Source organism: Geospiza fortis, unplaced genomic scaffold, assembly GCF_000277835.1.
Source record: "Geospiza fortis unplaced genomic scaffold, GeoFor_1.0 scaffold452, whole genome shotgun sequence".
Taxonomy (NCBI): domain Eukaryota; kingdom Metazoa; phylum Chordata; class Aves; order Passeriformes; family Thraupidae; genus Geospiza; species Geospiza fortis.
In genome coordinates, this window is record NW_005054369.1 from 2,264,043 (window position 1) to 2,283,443 (window position 19,401).

Genomic DNA, 19,401 nt, shown 5'->3' on the forward strand with positions numbered 1-19,401 from the left:
TAATTTTATATTATTATTTATACGTAAAATATATATAATTTATATTATATTACTTTACATTACATTATATTACATTACATTATATTATATATTGATATATCAAAACTGTACTAAAGAAAGAGAAAGGAGACATCAGAAGGCTAGAAAAGAAAGGAATGAATAATAAAATCTTGTCATTGCTCACAGCCTCGACACAGCTGGACCTGTGATTGGTCATTAACTAAAAACAATTCACATGCTGGGTAAACAGTTCTCCAAATCTCATTCCCAAGGAGCAAAACATGGAGAAGCTGAAGCTTCCCAGCTTCTCAGGAGAAAAGATCCTGGTGAAAGGATTTTTCAGAAAATATTGTCTGTGACAAGGTGGTTCCCAGGTTTTCCAGCTGTTTAGGTCTCTCCTGCTGCTACTGAGACTTCTGACCGTCCTCAATATTCCAGTTTTTCTGGAAAACAGTACTAATATCTCTAAAAAGCTGTAAAGTTGAGAGGTTTATGCAAACATTTTCATATTGGAATAATTTGGGGGATGTTGCTGGAGATTTCAGTCCTTTCCATCCAAATGATATTTGAATATTCATGGTTTTTATAAAAAAATAATTAGCATCTCACCTGGCCTTCCTAAATCTTTCCAATATTAGAGCATATAATCCCAAAAAGCTTTCCCCACCCACCAAAAAAATAGCAGCTTTTGAAGAAGGTGTGGCAGAGTTAATATTAGTTTAATAATATCTTCAAAACAGATCATTCCTCTTCCTAATTCCATTACCTGACTGCAGCTTGGACTTTATTCAGAGCTGCCAGCCAACAAAGCCAAAAGAATGGGTGGCACTATTAAAAGTTTGAATGGGGAAAAGAGAACTGGGAAATGACCTAAACTAAATGACTGTGGTGGTGTTCACAGGGGTCTCAGGATGAGAGAAGAGATGAGGATTTTGACTCCATGTTTCAGAAGGCTGATTTATTATTTTATTATATATATTATATTAAAAGAAAATGATATATTAAAAGTATACTAAAAGAATAGAAGAAAGGATTTCATCAGAAGGCTAGCAAGGAAATGAATGGAATCATCATAAAATCTTGTGACTGACCAGAGTCTGGGACAGCTGGACTGTGATTGGCCATTAATTAGAAACAACTAACAAGGACCAATCAGAGATGCACCTGTTGCATTCCACAGCAGCAGATAACCATTGTTTACATTTTGTTCCTGAGGCGCCTCAGCTTCTCAGGAGAAAAAATCCTACCAAAAGGATTTTTCATAAAATGTGTCTGTGACAAATGACCCAAATAAAGTCACAGCTGAGCACCAGTGTGAATGCCACAGGAATACACCTGAGTGGCTGCAGGATTATTGCGAATTTTCTGATTGCCACTTTCCCTTCCCTCACTCCAAATAAAAACCTCCCTGGCACAGGGCTGCTGGAGAAACCCACCCCTGGAAACAAACAGCAATCCAAAAAACACCCAAACAAACAGCAATCCAAAAAAACTTTTGGGGAAGGTTTAGAAGCACAACTGAGGCGATATAAATTGTTTCCAAGATATTATTAAATATTGAGGGTTTGGCTGCAAACCCAGAGAAGCTCAGCAGGCTCCAGGGTGGGGTTGAAGGGTAACCTTCAATTCTTATGGCCAATCCCAAAGAACAACCAACCCCTCAAAGGACAAGAAAAGGGGAGGTGGAAAAAACCCCCAAAGGTGCCTGAGAAATTGTGTGAAACCTCCCAAAGTCCCTGTGCACACCAAGATCACAGGGCTGTTCATTCTGCAGATTTAAAGGCCCATAAACAGCTGGTAGTCCTGTCAGTGCAGTAATTACATTACAGTTTTGGAGATTTAAATGCAGTTATTTGAACATTGTTTCTATTCAGCTCGTCACAGTGGGATCCCTAATTTGTTCGACACAGTCAACAGCAGAGTTGTCTATCTTGGACTAATTAGCACTCTCAAAATTTAGCAGTGCCCATTACCCAGCACAAAGGCTGCCTGGGAGTTCTGAGCAGGTTCTGTGCCTTCAAAGAGCTCTGGTGAAGATAAAATCTCGTGCAGGATAAACATTTTCATTTTCCTCAGATTACTTTCAGCATTTTGCAAAACCGCTCTCGTGAAGGACAATTAAAAACTGGTAAACAACTCCGGGTTTTGAGGATGGGAAGGTAAATGGGAACTGCACAGATGTTGGTATTTATATGGAAATTATGCTGAATGCCAATTATTTCTTTCTCCTACAAGAAACTGAAGTTGTAACAACACTGTCAAAACACAGGGATACCCTGCTAGTCAATAATTTCATGTTATCAATAAAGATGTTTTAGGCTGATAGAATAATCTCTCTGGGAGAGAGAAAAATCCCTGCAGGTCTTTGCTCTGGGTGGAAATTATTTTATTGGAATCAAAGTTGCAAGAGCAGAGGGAAGCACATGTACCAAACTTATTTCAGAGAGAGGTAAGTGCAGCAAACTGCTCAAAACACCTTGGGCTGCAGTTAAAGCCCCATTTCCACCTGAATAAATACAGGCACCCACCTCTCCCCACCCTGGGAACCCTGAGTGCTGAGAATTTTAGACTTTCTGTACTGATCCCCAAGAGAACTCTGCATTGACCTGAGGCCGTGGAGAAGGCTTCCAAAATGGAATAACAGAACTGAGATTATGAGTGTGTAGTTTGGTATCACACACCTGTGGCATCACACACTTCTATCCAAACTCCACACCCACAATCCCAGTTCTGTCATTCCATTTTGGAAGCTTCTCCACAGCCTCAGGTCAATGCAGTGTTTTCCTGGGGGTCAGTGCCTGCCAGCACAGAAAGTCTGAAATTCTCAGCAGCCAGGGCTCCAACAAGAGCCCTCTGTAGTGCAGCCTACAGGGCTGTGCTTCACCCAGGGATTGGGATTTCCAGTACTAACTCCAGTTCTGCTTCAATTACAGACATGTGACACTTCTGTCATTATAAAAATATTAAGGTCTCACAAACAGAAAAGCACACGTGGCTACACGAAGGCAGATGAGTTACAGAAACCAAAGATTCTCTCCAGACAAATTTACCTTTAATGACCAACCACTAAAAGATGGAAATAGTCATTAACTTCAATAATTAATGAATATATTTCAATATTATGATTTTATTACTCATTAAACAAGCATAAAGATTAAAATTTCATAATAATTTGAGGAGAAATGGGTTTAGCCTTTCATATTTTGTTTCATAAATTATTTGCAGAGTGGTTTGGGGAATTTTCAAAGATGTTCAGTCAGAAGTGGGAGATTTTTGCCATTTCCTCTAAGATGACAAACTCCTGGTCTGCTGCTGGCAGAGCTCACAGAATCCTCAAACTGCACAGGCCTGAGAGATCTGATTCCAGGTAAATTAACTTGGATCATGGAAATGAATTCATTCTATTGAGCCTTAAAGATAGAATTCATGCTTTGTGCTGTGTTTCCTTATGTTTGTTTAGCTCTCACTGTAAAAACCCAGTAGGGCTCTGATTAGGACAGACCACTGGAATTTGGAATTCTCCAGGAATCTCCAAGAGCGCTGAAATGGAGCTGCACCCACCTCTCCTGCACTCACCCTTATTCTCCAGGGAGCCAAAAACCTGTTTGTGTTTCCCCAGGTTGAGGACATCAAATATGCCCTCTCCTGCATCCTCCAGGTGTCTTTTGTTTAATCTTTTCAATTAATTTACTTCCAGTAGAATAATGTATCTTCAAGCAGCCACAGATTAAAAACCAAGATGTAAAGAGGAATGCCAATCAATCAAATAAATCTTTGTTCTTTAGTCAACTGAGTTAATTAACATCCAGATGGCAATTAAAAAAAAAAAGAAAAGAAAAAAAGAAAAGAAAAGCAATTTGTTTAACATCTTGAGCTTAGATAACATTTACAGAGGTGCTGTGTGGGCTGTGAGGGACAGAAGGGTTTCCCTCGCTGGGTGTTGAGGCTGTTTGCCATAACCTCATCAGCTTCAATTAAGAAATCAGAGTTTGCATGCCTTGATTTAGCAGGGCTGGGCAGACCAGAGCCCTTCCCCAGGTCTGGGATTTCTGACAGAAGTGGCAAATCCACACCTGCAGCTGGGGCTCCTGTCCCAAATCCCTCCTGCCTCCCTTCTGTCACCTCAGTCCCCAAACGGATCATTCTGTGAGCTGGGACAGGATGAAGTGTCATTTATTGCTATCACCCCACAACCAGCAGCAGCTGCACCGTGCTGAAGAACACAACTGCATGGGACAGTGGCAAAAAGTCCCCAAGGAGCTGCCACAGAGCACAGGAAACTCCTCATCCCCACTAACCCTTCTCTGAGCTGCTGGGAATTCCCGCCAGGAGCATCTGCACAGATGCTGGAGTGTCACTGACATATTTTCTGAAAAATCCCTTTGCCAGGATTTCTTCTCCTGGGAAGCTGAGAAGCCTCAGAGAAAAAATGAAAACAATAATTATCTGATTTGGTTCTCCTGTGTTTTGCTGCTTTGGAATGTGACTTAGAGATTGTTTATCCAACAGGTGAATGTTTGATTGGTTTAATGTGAATTGTTTTTACTTAATGCCCAGTCACTGTCCAGCTGTGTCAGGACTCTGGAAGAGGTCACAAGTTTTTCATTAGTATCTTGTTAAGCCTTCTGTAAGTATCCTTTCTGTATTCTTTAGTATAGTTTTAGTGTAGCATTCTTTAATATAATATAAGTACATAAAATAATAAATTAGCCTTCTACGAACATGGAGTCAGATTCATCATTTCCTTCCTGCCATGGGAGACCCTGAAAATACCACACTGGAGAGTGGACCAGGAACAGCAGCTCTCCCGTTTCTCCCCAAATCTAATTTGGAAATTCCATCCAGGACTTCCAAAGGCAGCCAAGGACCTGCTGCTGCTCCCAACTCACCACTGAGAGGGTCAGGGATGGTGAATTGCCTCTTCTTGCTGGACGTGGAGGTGGAGAGCTTGCGAGCCCGAGCTCGGGGGGTGCCTGGGGGAGCCTCCCTGTGCTGGGCCCTCCTCAGCTGCACCATGAGCTCCAGCCTCTTCAGCCTCTGCTGGGAGCGGGAGATGAACTGGGGGTTGTGGAGCTCCAGGGCTTCCTGCAGGAGACCGAGAAGCTGCTTTATGCCCTTGTGATTCAAAGGGAGGAAAAGGTGTGATGGGTGTAGGGCTGAGTTTGGTTAGAGATGTTAAAGTGGTGAAAATGAGTCTGGGTATGGGTTGGGAAGGAATTTAAAGCTCATCCCACCTCTTGCCACGGCAGGGAAACCTTCCACTGTCCCAGGTGCTCCAAGCCCTGTCCAGCCTGGCCTTGGGCACTGCCAGGGATCCAGGGGCAGCCACAGCTGCTCTGGGCACCCTGTGCCAGGGCCTGCCCACCCTCACAGCCAGGAATTCCTTCCCAATATCCCATCCTTCCCTGCCCTCTGGCAATGGGAAGCCATTCCCCCTTGTCCTGTCAAGCTTACACATTTCTATGTTTCAAATTACATATTTTTACATCCAAATTCAAGCTCTTGATGTTTTGCCTGTTTCCTTTTCTCACCCCATCACCGAAGCAACTCGTCACTGGCAGTTCACAAACTTTCCTGTTTATTTAGATTGTCAGATCTCTCCATGGCTGATCCAGAAAGAAAACACTTCGCAGTCAAAGGCTGCTCCAACATTTAGGAATGTCTTAGGACAGAGGAAAGGAGCAGAGATGGGTCTGCAACATGTGCAGGAGGAAAAGACAGGGAAGTCCATCAGGCAGGTCCCACCTGGGCCATGTCCACACCTACAGCTGGTGCTGGAAGTGTCAGGCACTTGGGAAACTGGGAATTTGTAAATTCCCAAACTCTTAACAAGTTCCCCCACAGGACCAGCAGCTGCAGCTCAAAACAGGGAGCCTGGACAACCAAGCAAGTTCTGGCAGTGGACACAAACTGCCAAAACTTCACTGGAAAGGGAAAAATCAAGGAATGTGAACTTCTGCCCTTAGCAAGTTCCCAGGAAGCAAACACCATCCATGGGGGAAAAGGGGAGAAAACTGAGGGAAAAAAAAAGAAAAAGAAGCAGGGAAAAAAGGGACAAAGGAAAAAAAAAGAAAAATATGCTTTACCCTCAGTGTCCATGGAGCTGCTGGAGTTTTCTCCTGCTGGGAGCGGGGTTCTGGCCAGGTGAGCAGGTTTTTCTCCCAAGCCACACCTGGAGAGCGGGCCCTGGGCAGTGCCACCCTGGGCAGGGGCATCCTGGACAGGTTCACCCTGGACAGGTTCACCCTGGACAGGGGCACCCTGGACAGGGGCACCCTCCAGCCTTGCTTGTCCTGTGCCTCGAGCTCCTCTGCTCTGTCCCTCGGAGCAGGGAATTCATAATTGCCTTGGAGAGATTTAAAAGTTCGTTAGGAGCGCATGGCTAATTTTTTATTGGGTTCTCCACCTCATTAGACAGAGAGGGCAATTCCTGAAATAAGAAAGCCAGGCTGTTATTAATAGGCCTCATTAGGCAGAAGAGATCAGATCTAATGGTGGCTGCCCTGTGACACCCAGAGTGTCTCTCACATTATCCAGACCTCACAGGGAAGGAAATCACAATTAAAACTCTGGGACACTCAGCTCTCTTTGCTGGTGCTTCCCAAAATTTGTGCCATGGAAAGCCAGGGATATCTTGCTGTGACCTGCAGTTGGAGTTCATTCCAATTTATTGCAGAAAATACCAGATTGTTACGGGCTTTAACCACAAATCATTTTCCTTTCACCACACTGAGCCTTTCATCAGCACCACCGTGGTTTTTTTTCCCTTTGTTTTTAATCCAGTTTGCTTTCTGTCAATCCTACAGAACCATTAGCCATTGGAAAAGCTCCATTAAAAAAAATAATCAACAAAAAGTTATTGTGCATTATGGGGCATTATTATGAAAGCTGTCAATTCACATTGAGAAAAAGAGATTATTTTCTATGCTTATAATTAAGTTTTAATGCTCACTGACTGATACTCCCTGCACAAATTAGGACCAAAAGAGGCTGTGTGCTCAAAAATCAGATTCTCATTCAGAGGACAGAACGAATCCAAAATAACAAAGGAACTTCGGAAGGGCTCCATATGAACTGTTTGAAAAGTCACACTGGATGGAGTGCTCCTTCCTTGCCAAATAATTTGATTTCTAGAACTAAATATCTGGGAATAAAGCCCGTTACTGTTTTATTTCAATTTTTGGTTACAATAAACTTAAAATATTTTCCTCTTTATGACATATTGTACATATTATATTGTACTTAAAAAAACATATTAAAAAGATCTGTGTTGGGTACATTTGCCTTATAAAAGCCTGAACTGTATTTCCTCCCTAACACTGTTCTCACCAACATTTTGGAATAAACCTTGAAACCTGTGAACATGAAATTAAATTCCTCCCTAAGCCAGGTTTAGAGGTGTGGATTAAGTTGGGCTTTGCCAGATCTCAGTGGATGCTTCACTTTTGTAAAACAAAGTTGCTCTCAGTTAGGGGAATGCCATGATTTAACTTCAGGCACTGAAAACAGCATTTAGGCTTCCAAATGTGTGACATTCAGTAGCTTTATGCCCAGTGATGACAAATTTTGCCTACCTGCCTGCAAAAACTTCTCTTCAGGAAACACAGCTGTAAGAAAAAAAGGTTCTATGACCATTACAAGATTTTTAAGGAATAAGTTTTTCACAAACATATTGATACTAAACCCAAATTAATCTCAGTTGTCTTTTGCAAAAATACCTGGTGCATGAATACAGCTGCTGGTGTCATCTGCATTTCAGCTGTGAGAATTAATGTTGGAAGTAAGACATCCCAGACACAGCTGAACCCAAATAAATTATATTTTGCATTCTGAAATCTTGTTAATGATCATAGTTCAGGTTGTTTTGTCAAAAAAAAAAAAAGGTTGAGGGAGTGAAAGAAAGGTATTAGAACAAGGTTGTAAAAATAACGTCACTGCTGGTATTACTTGGTTAGGCTGGGGCCGCTTGACTTTGCAATTTTAATGCTTTTTCAAGATTTTCTTGGGAATCTAAGCTTATCTTGCTCATTTTAATCTTGTTTTCTATGAACCATAGCAATGTATACAGTCAGATCAGCTGATTGATCTCTCACCAGATGACTCACGCTCAGCACTTAAAGCTGGACAAAAATGGCCTGACTTTCCATTATTTCACTTTTTTTCTCTGAGACTGATCTCATCTTATTATTGAAACCATATTCTGGACAACCACAGTAGGATTTGTACCTTACTTTTTAGGAGCTGCTTTTGCCTGTGAACATTTTCTTCCCAGAGGATTCCTGATGACGCCTTTATGTTGCATGTGCTGTTGGAGACAGACATTTTTGGTTTCAGGACACCCTGTGCTTGGATCTCTTTGGGTTTGGAGGTGTCTTTGGAGGGATCTGCCCCGTTGGATGAGCCATCAGGAGCAGCAGCAATGGTTTCTCTGGAGGCTGCAACTGGAAGGGAGCCAGGGGTTGTTGTGCTGCTCCTCTTCCTGCTTCCCAACAGCATTGGTGTTCCTGTGAAAAACAGAAAAACAATCCTATAACATGGGAATTTTTTTTCCCTCAGCCCTCTAATCCATGTGTTTTTTATCGGCATGGCAGGATCCTGGAGTTGTAGGGGCTGAGCAATGCCCTTCTCATCAAAATCTGCAATGGCAAAGTGTTGTACAAGTTGGACCTTTTGGGTGCTGGTTCCTGCTGTGGCTTTGAGCCAGAATGGGGCACTGGAAATGCTGGGGGTGGGAGATGCTTCTGAGGCAACCACTCCACTGGAGAGGGGTCAAAACCCTGATCCCAAAACTTGTTAGGCCTTGGTTTTCATCACAGCCACCACTGAACCCATAACAAGGATTTTGATGAGGTTTAAACTGTTTCAAATCCTAGAATCCTAGAACACTTCCAATTGAAATGTATCCTGAAGAACATCCAGTTCCACCCCCTGCCATGGCCAGGGACACCTTCCACTGTCCCAGGTGCTCCAAACCCGTCCAGCCTGGCCTTGGGCACTTCGAGGGATCCAGGGGCAGCCACAGCTTCTCCCCACCCTCCCAGGGAACAATTCCTTCCCAAAATCCCATCTATCCCTGCTCTCTGGCAGTGGGAAGCCATTCCTCTTGTCCTGTCCCTCCAGGCCCTTGTAAAGATTCCTTCACCTTTCTTCTTGTCTTTTTAAAAGCAGATTTAACACAATTCTTTCCCTGCTGACTCTTGGCCATGTCTTGGTTGAGGACAGAGTGAAGATTAGAAGTGTTTTTCTCCTTTGAGCCAATTCATGGCAAAGGGTGAGATGGCACTGCAGGGATTTAAAGAATTTGTGGATGTGGCACTTGGGGACATGGGTTAGCGATGGGCAGTGCTTGGGTGATGGTTGGACTCGATGCCTGTGAAGGGTTTTTCCAACCTAAATAATTCTGTGATTCTGTGTTTGACACTTCCTTATCTCAAAGTCACTCACTAAAATCAGATCCTGCCTTGTGGGAAGTTTGCAGTTCACTTTCCCAATCCTTAATGCACTCACAGTAGATAAGAAATATTCTTTTCCACAAAATGATGATCTCCTATGCAATTTAGTGACCTGACTGACTCATGTCTCTTTTGACTCTCCGGTATTTCTGAGAAAATCAGAGGCATTAAGATACAGCATTTCTGGTTTTCCCTTTCCCTGTGGATCAGAGCTTGGAGCACAGAACCACAGAATTGTTTAGGTTGGCAAAGCCCTCTGAGATCATCGACTGCAACCACAACATCTTGAGCTCCTTCCTGTCACTGCCCATACAGTGAGAAGGAGTCAGCTCCTCAGGGGATCCTCCAGTTAGGGACCCCTGAAGATCAGCACAAACAGAAAAAAACAAACCTTGGTTTTAATTAAATTCATTGGGATGAACCCCATCCAAACCAGTTTCACAGCCCTACAGAAAATCTGGTCAAAGCAAGGAGGTGCACACGGAAACATCCAAACTCTCCTGCTCTCTGACAGAACTTATTTTTCTCTGTGCTTTTCATACATTTCAAATATCTCCCTTATCTTTTGTCACAACCAAGCCCTTTTCTCAGATGGAAATAGTTTTGATGCAAATGCTCCCAAGAAACTGGACAGACTCAATTCGGTGCATCCCCTCAGAGCTCTTGCATATCCATGGACCTGTTCCCTGACCAATCCCATTCCTGCAGTCACACAAAAATGTCTTATGAGAGAGAGGGGGGAAAAAACACTGGGACAGATTAATGGGGTCATGGACTCAAAGGGTGGCTGTGGGAGGAGGTAGGAACAAGCAGTGGGGTAGGAGAAGATGAAGAAAGCAGCAGGTAGCACTGAGTAACTGCAGAGCAGCAGGGGAGGAAGCCCTTTCACTCAGGCAGCCAAGAAATCAGATGGATAGAGGGGGAAAAAAGGAGGGGAGCTAAGCCACAGGAAGAACCTGAATGGAAAACATATTATCTCATTAAATCACCTTTTAAATTAAAATAGTTTACTGGCCAGCTCTAAACAGAGAAGAGAAGAAAGAGGAAAGGAGGAAAGAGTTTCTGCTCATCCATAGCAGCATCACAGTGGGAGATAATTTGCCTTCATATCAAGAAATGGTCTGTGCAGCAAATGTGTGTTGTGAAGCCAAACAGCTTCACTGTCAAATTGCTCCAGGCAATGCTGTGTCCCCAGGAGGGGCTGTTTGCTGGTGCTGGGCTCCCCAAAATCAGCAGGAGTCATCGGGGGGGTCAAAATGGGCTGTAAGGGAGAAGGGTAGAACAGTGGAGACCAAAGTGAGGGAAGGAGGAGGCTCCAAGTCGCATCTCTCCTCTCTAACTCAGAATATTGATCTGAACACAAGAAAGAAGAGCTGCCTGGAGTATTCACACCCCATTTACTCCTAACTACCAGACTAGCTCTCCATGGATATTGGCTTCCAAGTGTAAGTACAGCAACCTTCAAGAATGGACAATTAAGCTCCAGGAAATTTCTTACACGTTGTGCAAATGGAGAAAACCTTCTCTCCTCTCTGCACCACTTCCCTGCTGAAAGAAACTCCACCAGTGGCATCCTCCCAACAAGGCCTGGGGGATCCCTAAGAAGATGTGGATTAGGAGAGAAGGAAAAGAAATGCATGAACAAAACTAAGAATGGGGTCAAAAACTACAAAAAGGGGATGGATGCTTCTTAGCATTTTATGATAAAAGGTTGCCTTGAGGAAGAATTTCAAAACCCCCCATGATTCCTGATGAAATTCAGGAACAAAATCAACACGTCCTTCCTGCATGAAAAGCTTCTTCCTTGTGGATCTGGTTCTAATATTCTAACTGAATCTTAATCCTTATTAGATTCACAGTATGGTGGGGATCTTTTTTTTGGTGGTAGTTAATTAAAGCAATAAAAAAATATGCGTCTTCTTCTTGTCCAACACTGAAGGCAATCAGAATAATAACAGAGTCAATTTGCTAAATTCTTTCTTCCAGCTCCTTCTTGAATTAACCTTTCCCTTCCAAAGGTGCACCCAGGTGGAGCAAAATCCCCAGGAAAACAGAGCAAAGCAAACCAGACAGGGGCTCCAAAAATCAACTCCCTCATCTTCAAAGCAGCTCTCAGTTACTTTAATGAACACAGATGCAAATGATATTTAGGAATGAAAAAAAAAAAAAAAGAACAAGACAAAGGTACTTAAAGGTAAGATCACAGTGTTTCGCTCTGTAAACCCTGGACCCGTTTTTAATATTCTGTGTGGGGAATTAGGACTGTTACTCTCATTAAGACTATCTGGAATTGTATATCTAAATCCCTCCACCAACCCAGCTTGAAATATATATGCCCCACTGAGAATAGCCAGAATTGCAACTGGATGAGCAGAAATAGATGTTTTTCCTATTATCCCAGCTGAGGAAAGCCTTTAAAACCAATGAACAAAGACATGCAAGTGTAATGCTTTGGGAGATATGGGAGAGCAAAACTCAAAGAAACAGAAAGCAGAATGACTCCATTAATAAAATTCAGCTAGTATAGGTTGTAGTTGGAAAAGTTCAGCTGCTTATAGAAGCAAATTTAAGGAACAAAGTCATAATAACATCTGGAGAAGAGTCATTTTTGTCCTGTGCAAGAAAGATGACAAGAGCTCAATATTTAAATAATGACTTAGTGAAAACCATACCATATAGGAGGAGTTTAAAATATTCTGTAAAACCAAGGGTAGGTTTTCAAAAGCTCCTTAAAAAAAAAAAAAAAAAAAAAAAATATCCTTGATCTTGGAGTAAAATAAGTATATTGTTTTACTGTAAAGTATCTTTTTACATTTCCCCTCTCTCCCTTCAGGGGGTTTTGCTAACGGGAAGTGACCCTGCTTTACAGCAGGTTAAATTTGAGACACACACAATCCAGGCAAACATCCCCTGTTCCATTGTTACTGCTTTTTCCCCCCCATTTCACTTTACAGCAGGATAATTCAGCTTTTCATCCTTGAATATAACACTCTTCCCAGAGTTCCAGTGTGGATTTTTGATGATTTGTGACAAAGTGCTTCTTTGAAACTGGCCAAAGTTCGCTTTAGCAGAGGCAGGGCTGCAAATCCTCCCCGGCCACCGAGTCAGGCCAAGAGGTGGCTGGGGAGGGGACACTGAGCTGATTCCCTGTGTGTCCCTAATGGGATCAGAACTCAGCACTGGAGGTAGCTGTACATTGCAGACCACCTGCTGGGGGGTTTGTTTTAATTTAATAAAATCCCCACATCCTGAGCTGCTGAGCTCTCCCGGACCTCTGTGCTGGGAGCTGCTGCTGCCAACACCCCAAGCAGAGAGGAGCAGGAATGAACATTCCTTAAATATAAGAAACTTCTGCCTCTTTCAAGATTTAGACCCAGTAGTTGTAGAGACCCACACGTGCCTCAAGCAGCCATCCATAATCCCAAGCAAGGCTCCAGCCTGTGTCTGACAGAGACTGATGGCTCAGCCCTTATCATGAATCAAGGTTTGGCACAGCTGAGCCACGCAGTCTTAGATGTGAGCAAACAGAGCACATCATCTCAACAGCCTGGTAACCCAGAGAAATGGAAACACTGAGAGCCATGACAGCGTTATTAGTTATGCCAGGGTTTGTCAAGGGATGCAAGGTAGGATGGAGGATTTATTTTTCACAAAAGGCATCTACTTGTGATCAGTCAGCGAGCTGCAGTTGGCCAGGGGTGCCACAAAATTCGTGTTTTGACTAAAATTCCTGCTGGCCAGCAATGAGACTTTTGTCCCAAACTGCCTCCTGATGCTTCTCAAATTATTCATCTGCAAGAGGCAGCATCAGCTGCTGCTCAGCATTAACATCCATGGAAACCACCTGGATTCCTGGTAATGTGGCTCTGCCCACACTCCCTGTTCAAAATGTGATGTTTAACAAGGTCTTGATTCACCTTTTCATAAAAACCTGGGGCTGGATCCTGAGAAACAGTGCTGGGCCCTGTCCTCAGCTCCATTCCCAGAACTGTTAAGATCCAAAGTCAAGGTAACTTTGCTGGCTTGAGGAGAGAGGCTTAGCCAGCCCATTCCTCCCAATGAATGTGTCATTGCACCTGTATTAATGCTTCTTCAAACAGCCCTGCCTGGTGGGGATAAAGCTTAATTATCTCAGCTATATCAATAGCACCTCAAGCTAAGAGTCTAGATTAAAAAATTATCTCTAGCAAAAAAGCTTCTCTTTTTCCTAGCTACCTCTTTCTGGTTGTTCTTTTTTTTTTAAACCATGTTGACAGCTGTGACCATATTTCTCAGAAGGAAGAGGCTTTCTTTTGGCAAAAGCTAATATTTGACTGTAGAAAGTTGTAATCATTTAAAACAGAAAGTGTACCTAAGAGCTGTTAGGCTTCAAACCTATAATCAGTCCTAAGTAGGAAAAGCTTCTTAATGTCAAGAAACAGCTTGTTTACAGAAGGCTTTGGGCAAAATTATTGTAGTGGCTTCAGAGCAAACAATCCCAAACCCAGCTAATCACCAGCCCCTAACAATCAGCTTCTCCCTGCTGAAGGCCAATTTATTTTCTCCAAGCACTTTGCAAATAATTAACTGACCTTCTCCTTTGGTGTTAAACAAGGGAACATCACTTATTCCAGAGAGGGAATGGGGACCAACCTGCTGCTCCCAGTGTGGCTGCCATGGAGAGTTTTGGTGGAAGGAGGATTTGCAGTGGTTGCACCAGCAAAATCCTGCAATTCGGCAGCCTCCAGTTGTACCAGAGCAGGTTCAGGTTGGGCAGCAGGAAATATTTCTTGACTGACAGAGTGGTTAGCCCCAACCAGGCTTCCCAGGTGGAGTCAGCATCCCTGGAATTGTTCCAAAAAGTAATAGATGTGGCACTTGGTGATATGGTTTAGTTGACATGGTTGGTGTTGGACGTGATGATCTTGAAGGACTTTTTCCAACCTTAATGAGAAGGAAACGTTCCTGCCTGGCACCTGCAGGACATCACCTTACACCTGGAATCATGAGAGTGTATAATTGCAGCAGGATATTTGAGTGGACAGCTAATAACCCACCCACAGGATTTGAGGTGACTGCTCGCACCAGGGAGCTCCCAGTATCCAGCTGCTCAACTACAGTGTTTGTGTATTTTACTAGCATTTTCCCCTTTCTCCTCCTATGAGCTGGGAGAGGATGAAAGGAAAAAAATATTTACTTCTGTACTTTTGAGACATTCCCTGTAACAGCCACAGACCCAAAACCTCCAAGTTAGAAATCCATGTTTGCATTTTCAGGACGTCATGCTAGAAGCTATCAGACGCTATTGTAGTGACTCAAGGAGTAATCTGATGCAGTGTGACTTGGAAAAAAAAAATGTTCAGGATGAATCAGAACATTTAAATGGTGATTTTCTGGGTAAGAAAGGCTTGGGCCACTTGGAATTCTCATCATGTCCGAGGCACCTAGTTCAGCTCCTTCTGATAATTTACCGCAGCCAGGCTGAGCCAAGTATTCATTTCACAGACTGTACAAGAGTCGTTCCTGGTTTAAACCAAGTGTGAATTAGGGGAAAATGAGGCTCTTTACTCCAGTGGCATAATGCAGTCACTGAATCCACAGAGCCCATCTCTTTTAATCATTATTTTAATGATTCTGCTATTCCAGCCCTGCTGCTGGCCCGGAGTGCTAACGAGTGACTTGTACCCTCCAGTCTTTCACTTGAAACTGTCTCACATTCTTACCAAGGCTGACAGCTCAGATAGAAATGTCACAGAATCATAGAATGGTGTAGGTTGGAAAAGACCTTTAAATCATGGAATCCAAAATGGAAAAGAGTGGAAGAATCAAACCCTCAGTTTTCATATGCTGAACTTTAAGTTGGATCTTCAGACAACATGAACATCTTTGGGAAAATCTAATTTATAAGTTTCACTCATAAAAATGTGTTCTGTATCATCATTAACAGGGCAGACACCCTTCTGTCTTCCAGAGAAACAATGGCCTTCCTACCCAACAGCTTCATTGCAATGTCCCATAACAGAAAATTGAGCCTTTAATCCTCAAAGGGCATTTCCTGAAGGAAACTTCAACTCCAGTCAAATTATTTTAGGATCATAATCTTAAACATACTAAACCAAATAAAAAAATCCACAATAAAACCCCAAAGAAACAAACAAACCCCAAGGAGATCCAACCATCTCTGGCTGCTCGTTGCCTTAAACTACAGAGAAATTGATAAAGAACAATTGGTTCCACAGGAAAATTATCTAAGCCAGGGTCACTGTGACATCACAGCGTTGTCACTGAAAGCCAGCTTTGGCTCTCACAGCCCTGAGCATCACCCTTCTCCCTTGCTGACATCATTGCCCACAATCTCCAGGGGTAGCCTTGCCTCCATATGGCAGGACAGGAGGTCACCACATCTGTCTTCTGATTTCATAAATTAGTAGTTTAAAGGAGTGGAATATCAAAGAATACCCCTCCTGCTGATCCCTTCCTTCTCCTATACCCTTTATCCCACCAGATGATGGGGAAGGCAGCAAACCTTTGAGACAGAGCAAAGCTGAAGAGCTGCTACTCTAAAAAATGCAAAAAGACCCTCCAGAAAATACGAGGCATCCCCTTCTTTCTACAAATAAAATTTAAAGCTCCAAGATAAAGAGAGGCAACTGCTCTGGCCCATCACACAGGCTGGGGTCTGTCTCAAAGGCTGGCAGCATCTTCCAGAGTAACAGGATTTCCAGTTCTTCACTCGAGTTTTCAACACCTGCAGTGATTGAATCCTCATTTTCTGAGGATGCAGCACATGAAGGTCACACCTCAGTGTAACACGGACCCAGGGACACAGAATGTCTAGACTAAGGAAAATTGACAGCCTCCTCCATTTTAAATTTATCCCAGATGAAGTGAAACATCAAAGGAGCTCCTTTTAATGGGCTTTTTGGCATGTGGTCCTTTGTTCTTAACAAGTCAGCACCAGCTGCTGTGTCCATAATGCCAAGTCAGTAACATCCCCAGCCAGATTCCTGGCTGGTGTAAATCAGTGTCACTCCTCTGCAGGCAGAGATTTCACTTGGTTGACATCAGCTGAAGATTTGGCTCCTTGTGCTTAGCAGGTGCAAGATAAGTAAAATCTCCTGTGCCATATTTCATATTTCTCCTGTCTTCACCACCAGTTCTGCTGCACACATTTGCAGGGTGGAGAGTTAATTAGCATCAGCTGGAGCTGCTCAAGTTTCTATACAATAAATTCCATATTGTCAGGAACTGCTTTCCTCTAATTATATCTTGTTCATGTATATATATATATATTTATATATGTATATATTTATATATTTATATATTTATATTTACACATGTACAAATCTTGTACTCTGGCTTATTGCATGGTGACTTTCCCATAAACAGAAGATGAGGTGAGAACAACAGGCCACATTCCTTCATCATAGCATTTCAAATACTATTTAATTAATGAAAGTAAATATTACTTATAGCCTTCAGATTTCCTAATTACCCCATTCTGTTACCAGGTTGATATATTAGTTTAAAGGTGACCCACAAGATTTTCTTGATACATAAATGTCTCAAATACCTGGAGCTCTTCAGTGTGTATTTAAAACAAAAATATATTTTTGCTTTGCAGGTAGCAGGTTATCAAAGTCCCACAGCACCAGCTGTTCTGATTTTACCCCAGTATGAGGAGGAATATACATACATGCATCAAAAAATTAAAATAGATCTTGAAACAAATTCAAGTCTAGTTATTTACCTCTTAAAAACACGCTGCTGACTTCAGCACCTGTTAATGAGTAAGTTCAAGAAGGAAACAGAAGTCTGTAATCATCTGGGGCCATTCAACAAACCCAAAGCTGAGATCCCATCTAAGTTTTCCCTACTGGCTACCTTGGGTTGTTTTAATTAAGCCAATTATGCTTTTGAGTCCCCTGCCATGCTCTTTGGGCAAAGGTACAAGCATTGGCATTACCGAGTCTCTGGTGTGTCTCATTCACTGCTGTGGCCACGTCCCTCCCCTCCCGAGCATTTCATCCCTGAATTCTCAAAGAGGAACGCTGGGAGTGCTGCCCTGGACACCCCTGAGGCAGGACAGCTCCCAGGGCTCTGCTGAGCACGTTCATCACAGCCACCCCATTGTGTGCCATCCCCATTGTGTGCCATCCCCTCCCGCTGCGGACTGCAGCGCGGAACCACGGAACCCTTCCAGATGGAACTGTGGAAGCTTCTGTGCTTGGCTCCAACCATTCCCAGCACTGCCACGGCCACCATGTCCCCAAGTGTCCCCACATGGCTTTTGAATCCCTCCGGGCATGGGGACTCCAGCACTGCCCTGGGCAGCTGTGCCAGGCCTGGACAAACCTTTCCATGAAGGAATTTTCCCCAATACCCAATGCAAACCTTCCCTGGCCCAGCCTGAGGCCGTTCCCTCTGCTCCTGTCCCTGTTCCCTGGAGCAGAGCCCAACCCCCCCGGCTGTGCCCTCCTGGCAGGAACTGTGCAGAGCCACAAGGGCCCCCTGAGCCTCCTTTGCTCCAGGTGAGCCCCTTCCCGGCTCCTCAGGGATTCTCCAGCCCCTTCCCAGCTCCCTCAGAGCCTCCAGACCCTTCCCCAGCTCTGTTCCCTTCCCTGGACACCCTCCAGCCCCTCCAGGTGTCTCTTGTCCAAGACTGACCCCAGGATCTGAGGTCCCTCAGCAGTGCCCAGGACAGGGATTGTCACTGCCCTGGTCCTATGGCCACACTGTGGCTGATGATTATCTTATACCCCTGATGTCCCTAATTTTGGGTGGCTTACATGGCAATGTGATTTATGATTTTCCCTTTTGTCATCTCCCCGTACCCTCTTTGCACATCTGCACCTCAGCTCAGGGCAGAGGGATCCAGCACAGCACCCACCATCCAGAGTGGATTCACTCTCCAGCTCAGCTGTTACTCTTTAATATATCTCCACATCAGTTTTGGGTATGACAACAAAACTTGAACAAAAGTGTAGAGGTGAGCAGGAAATATTTTGGTTTAGAAAACAGCTGAGATGTGTGAAGGTGCTCAGGCGTGAAGTTTACTGCTATCTAAGCTCAAATGGATAAATGTAGATGTGGCATTTATAATCTTCCCTAGAAAAGTGATGATATTGTTTAATCAAGAGGTCAAAAAGAATTTAAAATTGTCCCATTTTCTTCTTTTTTTTCCTGTTTAATAATTCAGCCCAGTGCCCAGTAGGGTAATAGATAGTGAAAGATGGATGGAGAACTAGATATTCATGGGGAATACATTCTTCATGAAAGCTAGGTGAGAAATTAATATTAAAAATGTTCCTGTCTTCAGCAGAAACAAGACTAATCTTTTCATTTCTAACTTACCTTGTATTTATGAGACATCAGCTGCAGACAGGAAAGGAAATTGCAGCATTGCCTAAGAGCAGCGTTAGCAAGTTCTGACAGCTTGTTAAAAGCCGTGACCAAAGGCAGGGTGATGCACATCCATCACCCGTGGCAGGCACCTCGTGGAGCTTGGCCTGGGCTGGCCCTTGGCCACATCTCTGAGGTGGGTGGCTCGTGTGGCCCCCAGTGGGACCCTTCACACGTTCCTGCAGCTGCCCAAGGGATGGGAATGTTGGCCACTCACTAAAAACAAACACAATTCTGTCCCACGGCTCTGTCCTCCCACGGTTCCAGTCTGACTTCATGTATAACATGGATTTTCCAGCCCTTACAATCCCATTTCTTGCCAGATAATGGAAGTAAAGGCCCAAAGCAGTGGAGCCAATAGAAGATAGAGTCCACAGTGGGGAAATATCATATTCCATCCTTGGGATGCTCTAGCATAAACCATGGCTTTGAACTCTGAGTCCCAGAGATTTGGATTTCCAAGTGTAATTCCCATGCACGAGCAGAGCCCAAGATTTACATTTCATTAATAATCCTAAAACATCCTTTTCATATGTGGCACATGGTGGAAATATATAACTCTGGAAAT

The 19,401-nt window shown here is 43.5% G+C and overlaps 1 protein-coding gene across 1 annotated transcript in view; it reads right to left on the bottom strand.

The window, feature by feature from the left end:
• Nucleotides 1-19,401, bottom strand: part of CUNH10orf90 (chromosome unknown C10orf90 homolog) — a 63,276-nt gene that overhangs the window by 6,014 nt on the left and 37,861 nt on the right. The window contains exons 4-6 of the mRNA XM_005424511.2: nt 8,232-8,504; nt 6,087-6,346; nt 4,890-5,085 (exon numbers count right to left, since the gene is read on the bottom strand). Coding sequence (XP_005424568.2) covers nt 4,890-5,085; nt 6,087-6,346; nt 8,232-8,504 — 729 coding nt within the window. The remainder of the gene's footprint in view (nt 1-4,889; nt 5,086-6,086; nt 6,347-8,231; nt 8,505-19,401) is intronic.